The 17279-nt window shown below is 39.2% G+C and overlaps 1 protein-coding gene across 1 annotated transcript in view; it reads right to left on the bottom strand.

Annotated features, from left to right (window-relative positions):
• Nucleotides 1-17279, bottom strand: part of MYO16 (myosin XVI) — a gene marked incomplete at both ends in the record, with an annotated part of 418949 nt that overhangs the window by 186878 nt on the left and 214792 nt on the right. The window contains 4 exons of the mRNA XM_082602366.1: nt 9084-9225; nt 11710-11781; nt 12533-12650; nt 15926-16037. Of these exons, the coding sequence (XP_082458492.1) occupies nt 9084-9225; nt 11710-11781; nt 12533-12650; nt 15926-16037 (444 nt within the window). The remainder of the gene's footprint in view (nt 1-9083; nt 9226-11709; nt 11782-12532; nt 12651-15925; nt 16038-17279) is intronic.

Raw genomic sequence — 17279 nt, 5'->3', positions numbered from 1 at the left:
AGTAAAAATAAATAACATAAACATGAGAAATGACAACAAGAAAAATAAATTGATTTTTGAAAATAAATAATTCTTACAGGCAAATTTCAGGCAACACTTACCAATGATACTGGAGCAAAGGCATAAATAAAGAATGTCAGGAATGTAAAGTTGTCAAACTAGAATTATAAGAGTTATTGATTGGAGGATTATAAATAAAACAAAACTGTGATTTAGTTGGTGAATACATTTAAAATCTTAAAGTGGACGACTGTCTAGAATATATGTGACTTTAAAAAGAAAGAAAATAATCTGATTAGACCTATAAGTTTTAGAATAGTATTCATAGGTGAATTCTCCCTTCACCTCCCCAAAAATTTTTAGGGAGAATTCCACCAGGCATTCAAGGCATATATCATCTTCATTTAACACAAACCATTCTAGAAGAGAAGAAAAACAGAGCTGCTCTCAGTTTACTCTTTAACATAGATGTAATAGCAAAAGATTGTATAACAAGTAAATAAAATCTTATCTCACTAATGAAAATAAATGCAAACATCCATAATAATGACTAGAAAATTGAATTTAGTTCATCATGACCAAATAGGGTTTACATCAAAAATGAAGAATTATTCGACATCAAAAAACATACATCAATAAAATTTGCCACATAAGCTAAGAAAAGGAGAAATAATCTTAATAGATAAAAGAAAAATATTCAATGAAACAGCATCCATCTATGGTTGAAAACATTTAGCAAAGATTATCTACTGGAACTCTACATAAACAGATTACTTACTGACAAATAATTAGAGGTATTACATTAATTGGGAAACAAGACAAGAATATCTACTATCACCACAAATTTTCAACATTGTATTGGCAGTGCTAGCCAATGCAATAAAATAAGAAGAAATAGAAGACATAAATTACAAGGAAGACAAAAAAGATAATTATGATCATTTACATTATGATATTCCACAGGAAAATTATTAGAACTAATAAGAAAAGTCAGCAGGGTTTCCTGATATAAGATCAACATATGAAACTCAAGATTGAGTATCCCAATAAACAAATTAAAATATAATAGAAAAATAGCACTCATCATAGCAAGAGAAAGTACAAAGTACTTAGAAAATAATCAAATAGAAGTGTGCAAGAAATTGATAGGAAAAACACAAACATATTTAAGAAATAAAAGAATGTATGCAGAAAGAAATATAGATCATATTTATGGAAGCAAAGAATCAACAGTCTAAAAAGGCCAATTCTCCCCAAATTAATCTATAAATGTAGTTCTCATCAAAATCTCAAATGAATTTCTTTTATGGACTAAGTCAAAATGACTATAAAATTCATATGCAAAAATAAAGATCCAGAGATAACCAAAACAAATAAGAAAAGTAAGAACTTATTATGAGAACTTATTAAAACAATATATTATTGATACAGTTTTAGTCAAATAGATTAAATATCAGGAGGAGGTGAAAAAGCATTTCTAATAAATGGGATAGGGATAGTTGAATATCCATCTAAAATATAACATTATATCAATTTCTCATATAAACAAAAATAAATTCCCGATGTATTGAAAATCTAAAGGTTTAGGAAAAAATGTAAGATGACCTTGGAATAGGAAAAGAATGTCTATGGTAAGTCCCTGAAGTCAGGTCATTGTATATAACTGAACAAATATCACCGTACACATATGAGCACATCACCACCGGGCAGTGTAGAATCTGCATTGCCACGTACAACCTCACTTGTAATCAGGGAAATGCAAATTAATATTCTCCCCACAATTCTGCTACTAAATATATACCCCAGGGATAATTCTAAACATATATCTCAGGATGTGACACTGTAATTGAAATGAAAACAGACATAAGTGTTCATTTAAAAGGAAATAGATGAGGATATTGTGGTTTCTCTTCAGGGGAATTAGTGCAACAGTTACAAAGAATTAATTAGCCCATTACGTATCAATATAGTTAAATCTCAAAAACTATGTGGAGTTAAAAAGGGAAGTACAGTGTACAATGTACTCTATGATAGCATTTCTTTAATTCTTTAATGACTCACAGTGTTATATACTCGTTATGAAACACCAATATCTAGATTAATTTTTAAAGCTGTGGAAAATTTACACAGAATTGATGATATTGTTGTCTCTGGGCAGGAAGGAGAGGAATCGACTTATGTAGATAAACAAAAGTAACTTCAGCCTTTAGCTGCAATTTTCTATTTCTTTTGCATTAAAAAAAAATTGGAAGCAAAAGTGACAAATATTAATCGTGTTAGATAATAGGTAAGACTTGCCTATAACACTTTGTACTCTTCTTGATTATTAAATCTTTCACCCCCCCCAATACAGTTAATGAAGGAAGATATCACACAATAAATGGAAAAAAACTGAATGTCTATTAGCTGTTTTAGTATTTCTATAAGGCATTTGGGAATTAATGATATAAATTCATATATTAAGAATTAAGTACTTTACATTATAATTCATAAGGCAATGTACAAAATATCATTTTACCAACTCTTAATTACGTATGGACTGTTGGCATAAATTTTTAGATTATCTTTCTTTTCGACTTGTAATATCCATCAAAGAACTTAAATCTTTATAATCATTTTAGTAAAGTGCTAAGGGGGAAAGTTGAAACTAATAAGTAAATATTTGGGTTTTAATCAGATTTATTTACACATTCAGTCCCTCCTTCAGGTTTCACTTTTTAATTTTGTGTCTGAAATGAGGACAGATAATCTCCATGACCTTTTTCGAACTTTTAATAACAGTTTATAAAATATATATCGAATGAGAGACAGAGAATGAGATTTTACTTAGGATTCTCAAGTGATGTTAAATATATCGTATGCTCAGATGTTTTCTTTGGGAAATCAATTTCCAATTTTCTTAGCAAAATAACAGTGAAAAAAAAACATTTAATTTCTAGACATTTTCTCCACACTTCACTTTCTTATCACCCGGTTTACCATTTAGATAGTTTCTTAACCCATTGCAGCCCCTAAAATCCTGAGGAGCATTACAAACTCTCCCTCACTGAGATTTCTTAATGGACTGGGAGAGCGCGGTGTGTGGTTTGGCAAAAGTATTTAATTTTGATATCCTTCTGCTTTGCAGTGGTCACAGAGCCCCACTGAGCCCTGCCCTGAATTAACGAGAATTCATACAGACCAGCTAGTCAATGATGTGGAGAGTCGCAGGGAGTAAAAAATACCTAAATCTGGAGTTAGGTGACAACTACACAAGTTCCATTACAGATTTGGCAGGGCGGGCTTGGGGGTAGGGCATGCAGACATCTGACAAATCGCCTGGCTTCTTTTCAATAAAATCTTTCCTCACCGTCTGACTCAGGAAGGAGGGAAACATTGCTCACCTTAACCCTTCCTGTTGGAGAGAATGACGGTGAGCCCTCAGCTAAGGCGAAGGTGACTGTCTATAAGGAAGCAGGGAGGGATTCGGGTTGGGGGGCTTAAGCGCTTAGGTCATTTTGAGAATTTCAAGTCCCAATAATGGGCGATTTTCATCACCTGGGATGTGCCCAATGACTGCCACCATTGGAGAAGATTAATCCTCAAATTTTCAATTCAAAGAGTTAACCTGACGGACCTTATTTCCTTGCAAAAGATAAAACAAATTATACTTTTGTAAGAACCATTTATAACTATTTATGGCTACAAACTAGTCCTTTTAAAAAGTCATAGATGGCATCTGACTTTTTTAAAAAAGCCTTTTGGTTAAATAATTTAAGAAGAAAATAATCACACACACACACACACACACACACACACATCCTTGATTCGAATTTCAGGCTTTTTCATCCTGGGAAATACGAGCTGGTACAGAAATCATGACAAATCCCCCTGTACAAAAAGCAAAAACAACCTATAGATGGAATTTGAAAACTGTCCTAAGATGCTAGGTAGAGTATTATAGGTGGTCTATGCAAACGGTGTAGGTATAAACCATAATCCAGCAGGTATTTTTGATGGTTTGCCTGCAGTGCAGAGGACGATGCTCCATCTTCAGGCCCCTAGAGCTTCATAGACTAAGATACTGACTTCCTGTCTCTAATGGATGAGATCCTTGACAAATTCTCAGTTAGAGCTGCAAATCTAATCCACTGAAAATAATCTTAAAAAGATTAACATTCTTACTGTCATATTAGTGTAGTAAAAATTACGTTACTCATCTATCAGGTGGTATCTCAGTGTAGGTTTTTGAAAGTCACAGATTTTATCTAAAATTGAAAAGATAATTTTCTATTTAAGAAAAGGTCAACAACAAAGTAATTACAAAAAAATAATTTGACTTAAAAATCCTCAAGAACTACCAGGGGACTATGAACCACATTGGCGGTATTATTTCAGAATTTATTAACTTGTTTAATCAACAAATTGAGAAGTTAATACAGTCCAGAACATTTATTTTTTTGAGTGGAGAGTCTATAAGTCCCCCAAATTATATGGAAAACTGTGTGTGAGTTTATGCCATTCATCAGATTCTCAAATTGGACTTCGACCTAAAAAAAGGTCCAAATACATTATAACATTCCGTAAGTACATTAAGTGCTACCTGACTGCATCAATGAGAAACAATTGGAAATCATAAGAAACTTGAATATCATTTCAATATAATATACAGCAAAACACTCTCTTCTGTTTAAAATCCTTGGAAATTCAACAAACGTGCACACACACCACTAACTATTCATAACTAATAGTGTACAAACTGAATTCTCAGTAGAACAAAACTAAGGAGAATTCCCAAATGAAAACTTAAGCCGTAAATCCCCTTAACCCGGCTAATTCACCTTACATTCATTTCAGAGCATCAAGCTAGAGATCAGGCTTCTCTGCCATTCAGGAAGGCAGTATTTAGACCAGATACAGACTACCCAACAGATTAAACCAGCCTTCAGATTCTTCAAGACTATCCTTACTTTTCCCCTATATGAAACATTTGTTGCCTCTAATTAAGAGCGAATAGCAAGTCTCACCTATGAAGAAGTGCCATTTTTCTGAATATGAATATGAAATTGATTGTTCCGATCTTATTAGTGCAGATTCGGTACATGCATTTTGATGCATCTGATGCTGTCAGATGCTGGAGAGGACCGTGCTCGCCTGACACCCCGATAGGACCTTAAATTCACATCCTACTGCACATGCACTTTTGTCTCATTTCAGAGAGTGAGTTGTCAGTTGTGAGACATCAGGCCCCACTATTAACATCTCCATCCTTTACGATGACTCAGCCAGACTGCTGTGGAACACCCGCGCCACGTGGCAATAAGCTGACGGAAATCTTTCTGGATGCCTAGGACATTCCATAGTGACTTACAAAATCATTTTCTTATAATTAAACCATGTGAATTTAGAAACAGGATAAGATGCCAAAAATATCCGACTGATGATTTCGGGAATTAAATCACTGCATTGATATGTGAATTTTAAAACAAAACTACCCAGCAGTGTACATGAGTAGCGGCATTCGTATTCTTAAAGAACAAATTATTTCCTTTATCTGCTATTCTCCAAACAACCGAGATTACCGAAGCAAAAGAAAACGAAGAGACTGGACTGTATTTAGGGTTTCTACCATGGCCTCCTTCTGCATTTTTTCTCAGTCCTCATTTCTCCACAATAAGTGGCCATAAACTGGGAAAGCTTCTTTCCAGCCATGACCACGAAGATTTGACCGTAGCAAAACCACTCTGGTTGTGTCAGGCACTGTGCGGACAGCTTTGTGTGACCTCTTTTATCCTCAGATAGTCCTGGAAGCAAACCAAAGTTCTTGCAATCAGGTGCCGTCCAAAGGAACAGGCTTGGACACAGAACTCAGGATAAAAATGAGTTGAAATTAATCGTAGGGTTTGGTATCTGAAGACAGTTGGAGAACTCTCCCAAAGTTTCTATAATTCATTGAAGCGGAATGTAATTAATCATAAATTACTAACATGTTTATGTTTAGCTCAACTAAAATATCAAAAGAATGTAATATAGTATAAGCATATGTAAGACCCTGAAGGCTCAGTGACAAACAAAAAAATCTCCATATGTATGCTTGAAACTCAGTTTATTTACTGTATTATATTTGCATGCCAAATTGTGCTCTCCAAAAATGTGGATTTCAGATCATGCAGCCATCAATGAATAAATGAATGAATGAATAAATAAAGTATATCTCCAATACCCCTCTAGCAAGTTACCTCCTAAACTTCATCTATTTATAACCTTCAGTCTACTTATTGTTAGGGTGCTTCTATGATAAAAAGGGGATTGTTCCATAGGTTATATTTCTCAGGTGTGCCCGTATATATAAACCATTGCAGTCAGAACTCATGATGAAAATGAGTTAAAATAAACTGTAGGTTTCTGTGTCTGAAGACATTTGGAGACGTCTCTGGAAGTTTCCACAACTCCTCTGCCTGTCCAAGACTCTCTTAACTTACAGGTGCCTCTGCAATAGGCCAGTTTACACCAAAAATCTACTGAAGATCTCGATTCAGGAAAAATAATAATTTCAAATTTAACACTGATAATTCAATCCTGGGAATGTAAGTGCAGCAATTGTGAAACAGGTCTTATTTTAGGAGATGAAAAAATTATTTATCATTTGAACATTTTAAAGTTATTATTATTTGCTACACCTTAGTAAGAATCTCTGTTTCATTTCACAATCACAAGGATGATAAACCTATTTGGAAACTAGGTAGAAGAAGTAGAATTTTTTAAAATGTGTAACATTATTTATATTGTACCTATTTTGCTATAATCCAGAAAATGAACCCCGCGTTCTACGAACAAACATGTCATCTACTTAAATTTCACTTGTCTTCCCTTTATAACTTGTTAGAGTATATCCTATTTATATTTATTCTCTCTTGCAAATTTTACAAAAATTACATAGTGTGAAAAATATTTCCCATAAACATCAAGGGTGCCTGCCCATGTTAACCATAGGAATATATATATATATATATATATTTTTTTTTTTTTTCTTTTTGCGGTATGCGGGCCTCTCACTGTTGTGGCCTCTCCCGCTGCGGAGCACAGGCTCCGGACGCGCAGGCCCAGCGGCCATGGCTCACGGGCCCAGCCGCTCCGCGGCATATATATATATATTTTTTAATATAATATTTTCTAACACAATTATAAAATTTCCAAAAGAAATTGGGGATTCATAAACAATAAAAGCCTATTCTAAGTTTATCCAAATTTTGAGACTTCTCTGTGACTTAGGAGATGGGTCTGTAAATCTGCAAATCTTTAAGCTTTCCGTGAATTTCCGTGAATTAGAAATACTGCAAACATAACCTTTCTTTGCATTATTTTTGGATTTAAATTCAGGTTTGGGTGACCCATGGGAGAAATAGAGAAGAAAACATGGGAGTTATGACTCAAATGAGAAAACTGTCTTTTAGAAGTTAAACTTATGATACATTAATTCACCTGTAATTTTCCAATAATCCTTGTCCTTATTCATTTGCTTAGTAAAGAATCATAAAGACAAGACTCATATCATAAATTTGCACATTGACACAATATTCCCACTGAAAGGGAAGTAATGTGTTTTCCAAGGTTTATGTTTTCATTTTCTCTGTGTGCAGTCAAAAATCTTGACTCGGTATAAGTTTTTTCATTTATATAATTTAAGGCTCTGTAAGATTTAAATGTCAAATGGAAATTTTCTAAAAGTTTTTACGTGCAGCTGGATTTATTTGTTAATTTTTTCAATGTCAAGTTCAGCAGAGCTTCCAATGATTTTATACAAGATGAATTTGGTAGTCTTAGCCTACTAGTACTGTTCTGTGAATAAACTTCATACTTAAAGGGAAATCACAAATTGAGAGTAAGAAATAATAAAATCCAGAATCCTCACCACATCCAATATCAATGTATATCTGCTAAAACATAGGTAACGCTATAGTGACCCTGAAGTCACAGACTATATATTGAACATGCTGATCAATGTGCAGTGGATTTATTTTTTTTTTTTTTTGCGGTACATGGGCCTCTCACTGTTGTGGCCTCTCCCATTGCAGAGCACAGGCTCTGGACGCGCAGGCTCAGCGGCCATGGGTCATGGGCCCAGCCGCTCCACGGCACGTGGGATCTTCCCGCACCGGGGCACGAACCCGTGTCCCCTGCATCGGCAGGCGGACTCTCAACCACTGCGCCACCAGGGAAGCCCACAGTGGATTTTTTATGTGTATATTTTAATGAGAATTTAGTATGCCTTTGTCCTTGAAATCGTCTGAGATATCTGTATTTATTTAAGAACTTTCCCATTAATACATATTAGCCCTAATGTTTTCCAAGTAACCTCTAAAAGGAGCTGTTTTCAGGAATTTGGTGAAGTCTGTATGGACAACAAAGAAATCCTCAAGAGGTTGCATTCAAAGACCAGCATACGTGTAAAGACTTCTGGATGCAATTTTGCTCCCAATGGCCTGCCCTGCCCAAGGTCATTATTGGAGACAAGAATACTAACAAAGTTTTCCACTGACAAGATGCCAAGAGGATCTATCATTTTTAGGTGATCAAACAGCCCTGAAACACTACTCCTTAAAGATGACTAAGGCCAGGAGTCAAAATGGTTACCATAGAGATGCTTCATCAAATAATCCACAAAACAAGTGAAGAAAACAGGAGGAATTGCCGAGCTGAAACACATCATCAAACTGTTTCCAGAGAGACATGGGCTTCTCAACGGACTGAAGTGATTTAGATATTCTTGAACTGTCTTCTTCCCAGATTTATACATTTTTTTATACTTCTTGGGGATTAAAAGGCCATAGATGCCTTCAGTCCAGAGAGAATGCATTTGCATCTCTATGCACGAGAGATGATTTGATTAATTTATCCAGGGGTGTGCATATGGGCAGAGGGGGCTTAAATCCCTTAAAATTAGTCAATCAAATCCTTGAAGTAAAATCATCGCGCTAAAAGGAAATGTTTTAATGATAGTTTAACCTATGGGTGACACTGGATTATGAAGCATCTTTAAGAGCGAGTCTAGTTAAGTCGCTATTATGGGAATCACGGTAATCACCAGCGTCCGTCACACCTACCTGCTGGACTCCTCTTGACTGTGAAGGTAACAATTCACCGTGTTCACCAAAAAGCTGAACAGACGACTGTACAGGGACTTGGCCAGGAGGTCCCGGTAAAATTCAGCCATCTCTACGGTGTGTCGCCGTGTGATCATCTCTCCTGGGAGAGCAGGAAAGGGAGGAGGCATAAGCACAAGACTTTCCCTTGTTCAGAAGCCACCAAGCTGTGCCCTCCTATCTGTCCCTCCACATCCACGTACAGCAGAAGATGTTAAAAAACATATTATGACTCTCATAGACAAAGCCTCTGCTGGTGATTACGAAAACACATTTCTCTAAAGTGAGTGCCGTGCACACGTCAATCTTATTTGCTGCAAGTGTTGACCCCAGCTTTTGACCTCCAGGCAGGCTGCATCATCTCCTTTCAGTGAGGGAACTGACTCTTTGCAGGGCCCTCTTAACTAGCTTTCTGATAACGGCTCACTGCATTGGATACGGAGTCCTCCTCAAGGCATCTGGAAAATTAGTTACATTTTCAATATTTTCAAAGAAGTGATCCTGCTAACCAAAGTGGGGGTCAGGAGGTTGGGAGCAAGATTGGGCCTTAAGGTAGAAATTTCTATGTTATTCTCAAAATGCTGGTGATCGAAATCTTGAGTGATAACCTTTTAGGTGGCAAATAGCCTAGAAGAGAAACCAAGAAAAAATAAGTGAAGATGATTTGGGATTGAGGCTAGGCCAGCACTTATGCTGGAGAGTTGAGAGGGAGTGAGAATCTAGCTCACATTCTATGGCTTCGGCCAACCTGGGTACCACTGCAACTCAACCCACAGGGAGTCCAGTAATAGGATGCTGACCATGGGGAAGGAGGGCTTAGTGAGCTGTCCATCAACAGAGGCACAGGTAAAGGAGACCCGCCTCTGAGGCAAGCTGAGATCAAACAAACAAACAAACAAACAAAAAAGCACCAGCAGGTCGTGAAGAGTCAAGCGGCCATGAGTTCAAGGTCACTGAGATGCAACCACACAAAGTGGCGGTGAAAGCAGGTGTCACTTGAGATGTTATAGGATGGAGGTCTCTAGAGCCAACGTGATGGTGGGGTTCTCACCCATAGGGCTGGGGAGTAAGGAGGGAGGCCTGGATATATTAAAATTACAGATATTAACGGGGTGTTCAATGTTTCTTTAAAAAGTCATGAGGGGGCTGGGAGAGGGATGGGTTGGGAGTTTGGGGTTAGCAGATGCAAAGTATTACATATAGGATGGATAAACAACGAGGTCCTACTGTAGAGCACAGGGAACTATATTCAATGTCCTGGGGTAAACCATAATAGAAAAGAATATGAAAAAGAATATATATATAGGTATAACTGAATCACTTTGCTGTACAGCAGAAATGAACACAACAGTGTAAACCAACTCTACTTCAATTAAAAAAAAAAAAAGCCGTGAGGAAGAATAAGGCCTTTGGAGAACTTCAAGAAAGTGTATTTCTTGATACAAGGTCACTGGTGGGAAAATGGCTGAGGATGAAGCATAAAAGTGAGGTATGGCCCCAATAATAAAGGGCCTCTCAGGACCTCCAAAAGGGATGATATTTACTCTAAAGGAGTTGGAGTATCCTTTCAAGGCTGTTATCCATGGATGAAAATCATATTTGCATTCCAGAAAGCTTATTCCTGAAGCAGTGCGGAAGGAAGGTAAAGTGAGATAAGGCCAGGGGAAAGACTAATCAGATTCTCTTGCCATCATCAAGTAAAGAAAGATAGTTTAAGGGCGTGGGGATGAAAGTGAAGGGACAAGAGTGAGAGTGAGAAGGATTTATGGGGTAGAACAGGCTTGTGGCTGATCTACTCAGTGCAGAAGGAGGACGAAGTATCAGGAATGGCTTTTGGGCAACTCAGTGGATAATGGGGAGACCCATAAAGCTTGGGAACATGGAAAGGGAACTCTAGGGATGAGGCGGAATTTACAAGCCACATGCCAAAGTCTCCGCAAGTAGGGCCATTGGGAACAGAAGGTAAGGATAGCAGTGCTTTTGAGAAAAAACAATATCAGCTGGACGGTGAGTCCTCAAAATGACAATAAAGAGGCAGCTTGGTAAGGCAATGATTTATAGTGGATAAGTGAAGAGCATTTAGAAAAGGCACTCTCTTGCCACTGAGTGGAGATCCTACAGGACAGAGATTCATCTCGGGAGTCCGATGGCATTAGAGTCTGATTCCAAGCATGCCATTTACTGGTGATTTCATGTCCAAAGTTATCTAGCCTCTTTGAATCTCAGTTTTCTCATTCATTAACATGGAAATAGTTAAGCCCACCCCTTAGAAAGTTGTAAGAACTAAAAATTCCAACATTTACAGCACCTGCCACAATGCCCTTCAGTTCTTAAGTGCCCGATAAATGGCAGCTCTTATCCTGACTGATGAGGAAGAGGGAAAAGGATGCTCTTCACAGAAGAGGGCAGCCTGGCACCACATACACAAACGCATCCAATGTTCTAATTGAATAAATCCTCTTGGATTGATGACTTTATTTGTCTAAAATGAGTCACTAGCTAAGAAAGGTGACCAGCTCATCAGAATGGCCTCTCAACAGTGTAAACGTTTTCACAGAGGTGAGAGGCAAAGTACAGAGAAACTTACCCTTAAAATACTGGATATCAGTTGTTAAAGCAGATGCCAATTCATCCGTGGATACTTGCAACATTCCAGCCACTAAACGAAAGCATAAAGTTAATACATATTTTTGACAGTGAGAAAATGGTATTTTATAATTGAGGAGTTTGTATAGACCCATTAGAAAATGTGTGTATTAAAGAAACGAAACTACCACTGCGATTGGCAAATTCAGCTAGAGAAACAGGAATCGAGGAATCGAAACGTTAATGAGTTCTCAGGGCTCCTTCATTAAATCACTGCAGGATTCTTTCCCTCCTGCCCTCACAAATGGCCCTGAATGCTTTTTCCCAGCTCCTGGTTAAATTACTTTGATATGAGGCGAAGATAATGCTGGTCACAACAACCTGTGGTTTTAAGGCGTTTTGAAAAAATCTGGGAGTGACTGACAGGGCAATTTCAAGGGAGAGAGAGGTTTGTGACAAGATCTTTAAAGGGAAGTAACTGTGTTCTGTTTAAATGTTCAGCTAATAACATGCTCCCCAAATATACGGGATGGCGGGGGAGGGGCGGAGAATACTTAGAACGATATAAATAAACCCAATTATGTGCCGAAGCATCACCACTGTTACTGTGACATAAACGTACATCTTATTCAGTCACATAACCAGAAAGAAGAAAGAAGAAGAAAGAGGATACAGTTCTTTATTTCCCCTCCGCCACCCTCACTGAATCCCACTCCAGCAAAAAAGGGTTATTCCACCTGACTTTTCTGTACTGTGTCGCCATCCACTGGCCAGTCTGCAAAACTGCACATCAATGAGGTTACTGTTAGATCTGTCCCACTGACCTTGTTCCAGAAGCTGGAGGTCAGACACAAAGGCGGAGTCGGCCTCGGTCAGAGCAGTGAACCGAATGTCTCCAAGGTGTAATGTGGCCGCTAGAATCACACACACGTTCTCCACCTCCTACACGGTTGAGAAATAGAGGAGATGAGCGGCGCTGCTCAGAAGAAAGATTCAAAGACCAATCCTTTGAAAAACCTCCAAGTAGGTTTAAAAAATGATGTGCCTGCTATGGGGGGCTGTGATTTTTCAGACCCAGAACGTCCCGTTAGAGAACTACCAATCTCTAGATCAAAATCAAAATCGGGAAACTCAGTGTTCCTTCTTGCAGCCAACTTTTCTGTTCCTTAAACGAGAGACAGTGAGGACGTGACGTGTTCTGATATAAATGAATGGTTTCTGGATAAGCATCAGGATGAAGCATGAATGGTTGTGTAACCATGGTTTGACTGGCTGGACATCACCTATAGGGTCGGACTTCACACATGTCACCCCAGGGCTGGGAGAACTGTTACCAGAGGCTAAGCCGACTTCAGGGTCACGTGGCTGCTTCCTCAGAGAGCATCAGAGCCCATCTCTTAGTTCTCTCTGTTTTGAAATAAACTGCTATTATGCCTACAGAATTTTTCATTTCTGCTGGAAAATTAATGGAGGTGTGATCAAAACATCCATGATGAAATAAACAAAATGCTACTTTTTAAAGGTATTTTAAGGAAAACTCAGGGAAAAAATGGATGTTAGCACGAAGGATGAGAGTGTTTGCTGAAAGAATATCCGAGAACCTGGAACGCTGCAAAAAGAAAGAAATCAGACCTCAGATTCGGTTTTGGACCATCATTTGGGGGTAAGAATAAAAAGTCAAGGAAAAGCTGTAACTTAAAATGTACTTCCCCAGAATCACAACTATTTAGTGTTATGCTGTCAATAGTAAAAGTGGTTAAGCCTCATTTAGGGCAAGTGACATAACCTTTTAAATTCCCAGTTTCCCCATTTGTAATTTGGGAAGAAAAAGCTCCTGTCTGTGGAAGTTTTTCTAAGAACAATTCTCATTTGCTTTATAAATACACAGTTGACACAATATGGTCATTGGGACTTCTATAAATTTCCTCCAGAACTTTTAGTTTTCAGGACAAGGTACAGTTTCATTACCTTAAAATGAGAGCATTGAAAAGGATAATCTGTAATTTTCAGGTATAATACTCTATGTTTGTGGCATTACTTAGAAATGTTTTTGATAACCTCCAAATCACAAACTAGTGTCTCTAATTGTATTTATTTGTGCTTCTCTGAATAACATTTTTCGAGCATCTTAAGCTACTTGACACCTCCCTCTCCCCCTTATTTTTTAATAAATCCAGTAACTCCTCATTAAATGTCCCAGTGCCCTAGGAGAGAGGTACTTCTGGATACAGACAGCAAGACTTCACTGTGTCCTCAAGGACCATCCAGTTCAGTGAAGTAGGCAGAGCTATGAAAAGTAGCCCGAACACGGATTACAGTGTGGTGATGCCACGACAGAGGTAGGTAGAGATAAGCTGCTCTGTGAGCAGGGGCAGGGGCTGCTTTTCTGTGCCCGTGATAGAAAACAGGGTGGAGGCACCTTTGTGGTCAGATCTCCTAGGACCACAGTCATAAGCTTTGATTCAAGGGTCTTGCTAGCCCAGAAATACCTTCCTCCCAATCTTATGGGACATGATCTTTTCCTCCTGTGTGGACTAAGTTGTCACCGCCCCAGTCATCCCAAAGGATCAAGATGAAGTGATTACCTTCACATCGTTTGCTTAACTGCACATATTTCTTTCACCAAAAAACTTAAATTCCCTACTCGTTGCCTTAGGTGGAAGGTATATTTTGCTTGCCCTGCCTCTGAGGATGAATCATGGATTTTTTTTTTTTTTTTTTTTTTTTGCGTTACACCGGCCTCTCACTGTTGTGGCCCCTCCCGTTGCGGAGCACAGGCTCCGGACGCGCAGGCTCAGCGGCCATGGCTCACGGGCCCAGCCGCTCTGCGGCACGTGGGATCTTCCCGGACCAGGGCACGAACCCGCGTCCCCTGCATCGGCAGGCGGACTCTCAACCACTGAGCCACCAGGGAAGCCCCCAATCATGGATTCTTAAAGCCCCGTTTCCAAGCAACTGATATTTTGGTGGAATGGTTCCTTACCCACGTCTATATCCCAGTTTCCCATAAGGAAGCAGAGATTTCAGACACTTAGGAAGGGAAAAACAATAAGAAAAGAGTACAACAGTAGCAAGGGCAAAGACAGAAAAGTACAAACAGGTAGGAGTTAGGGAAAGACAGTAATACAGAGATTGGATGAGCAGAGCAACAAAGTACAAAGTACCATGTGATTGCATGTCCCTAGGATTCCATCAGTCTCTGAATGGGTGAGGCTGGGGTGAAGGCCCGAGCTAATTCATTTAGGGTGAGTCCCCACCTCCTTACCCTTTCCTTTTTGCCACCTTTGCACCCCTTCCTCCCACTCCTTGCCCCATGAGCCATGTGGACAAGGGAAAAGACAAAGACCCAAATCAATCAACTTACTGGTTTAAGAAAAAAAAAAAAAAACATATTTAAATCTGTGACTAAAACTGGGCTCCTGAACTACGGGCATACCAAAGTTACCCCTGTGTGTTCTTACATTGATCGCTAACGAGGAACTGGCTGTAATTCAAATTGATGCCACATTGAATGAGGGGACACAGAGAGGATGTGTAAAGGAAAGAGATTGGTGGGAATTTGAGAGGTCTCAGGCTTAGGTCATTTCCTATCTCTTATTCTCTAGACCTGCGCCATTCAATTCAGGAACCACGAACCACACAAGACTGTTTCAATGTAAAGTAATCAGAACTAAGAAAAATTAAAACTCCATTTCCCCAGTCCCATGTGGCCAGTGGCTGCCATATTGTACGGCACAGACCTAGGGCATTTCCAGAATCGTAGACATTTCCACCGCACAGCAGTGGGTTTAAACCCTTTAAATAGTACTTTTCAGCTTTGTAATGCTGGCAGGTATTTGGTAATTCTTTAAGAATGAAAAAACTAGTTCATGTTGTTGAAGAAGATAGTTTAATAAGGTGATTAGATTACTTGTCAAAGTGATTCTTGGCAGTAAACAGTTCCCTCGATCTGCCAGTCTTCTCTTGAGTCAAAGCAAAGTTCTTTGATGTGTTTTGCTCACACGGTTCCAATGGGCAAAGGTCTCCACCACCTCCTTGAAGACGGTAGCCCATCCTCTGCCTGTCTCCAGGGCACCTGTGCCCTGAGTGTACTCTTGTTTATGACTATCCCCCCCTAGCATGCAAACTCCAGGAGCACAGAAGTGTTTTGAATGAATGACTTTTATAAATTAGTAGAGGGTTGATTTTCTCGGTGGAATATTTATGGCATGACTCACCAAGTTACTGAAGCCAATTACATTCAGGGCTTGTTTCCAAACAGCGAATTTCTCCCTGTTCAGAGAATGCTCTGCTGTTGATACTTCTTCTCGAAGGGTCTTGCTCAAATACCTGTGAAGAGGAAAAGCACATAGCTTTATGGCTGGGTGCGTGGTCAAACCCCAGTGGTTAAAAGTCACTTCAGCCATATTTGGTCTCCAGGATAATGGAAATTACCTGGACATTGTGTCCCCATGTGTTTATAAGGCTTTGGTCCATAATAGCACATGATGTTTCCAGAAGGAAGAAAAGTTCTTGCTGTACCAGAACATATTCACACTGTTTTACTTAGTTCTTACTTGAGCTGCACCCTTTCCCGGAGAAGGTCACAAGTGTTTTGTGTATTTCATATAGAAATTCGGCAGGTTCTATTGTATGCTTTGTAATTAATATTTGTAGTCAGGATTTTAAATTCAGAGCAATTTATTATTTCTTTTTGTCAATATCTTTTAATTACAAAATGGTTGATTAACGCATTGATTTATTCCTTTCATTCAATAAACGCAAAGGAATCACCTACCAAATACACAATACTAGCAGCTGAGGATAGAAGGATCAAGAAGTCATCCGTGGAGGCTCAGGAGCAAAGATAGTGTATCCGTGGGCAGAGACAAGAGAAGACACAGCTGTGACGCAGTGTGGAAGCAGAATAACAGAGATGAACTTGGCCTGATTTTGAGAGTGTAGGAAGGGGACAAGGAGGAAAGCTAGGGGCGGGGAGGAGGCCTCGGTTCCAAGAGTGACACCTGAGTAAGGTTTTCCCAAGCAAATCCAAGACTCAAGGGTGTCCCTGGAATAATTAGCAATACCTACAAAGGCACAGAGGCTGGAGCATGCGTGATGTATGTGGGGAATTCGCGTAGGTCAGACAAATCCGAGCCTCTAGTGAGAGGGGCCGTGGGTGATGAGGTCGGACAAGTAGCCAGAGTTGTGTGTATCTTGCAGAAGAGTTTCCATGATGTCTTGGAAGGAATGGGCTGTCCCGAAGTTCTTGAAACAAAGAACAGGTATGAGCAGATTGGAGTTTCAGAAAGAATATTCTCGTAGCCCAGTGAGATTCCCTGGAAAGAGATGAGGCAACTAAAGAAGCCAGTGGACCCAGTGAGAGACCAGCAGGGAAGAGAGGCAGAGGAGATGGAGAGGCAGATGGCTGGGAGGAAGGGCCTGGCTGGTCACAGGGGAGGAGAAAAGAGAGGCGTCAATAATGCTTTGCAAGATTCCGTCTGGGGAAGCGGGGTATATGGGGGCCTCATTCATCCAGAGAGGCGTCCCAGGAGGAGGAGTGTGTTTTTGAGAAAGGTTGTATTTTACCAT

Source organism: Mesoplodon mirus (genome assembly GCF_964341445.2).
Source record: "Mesoplodon mirus genome assembly, chromosome: 17".
Lineage (NCBI taxonomy): Eukaryota > Metazoa > Chordata > Mammalia > Artiodactyla > Ziphiidae > Mesoplodon > Mesoplodon mirus.
The sequence above is the reverse complement of the archived record's forward strand: the minus strand, read 5'-3'. Positions and strand labels throughout refer to the sequence as shown.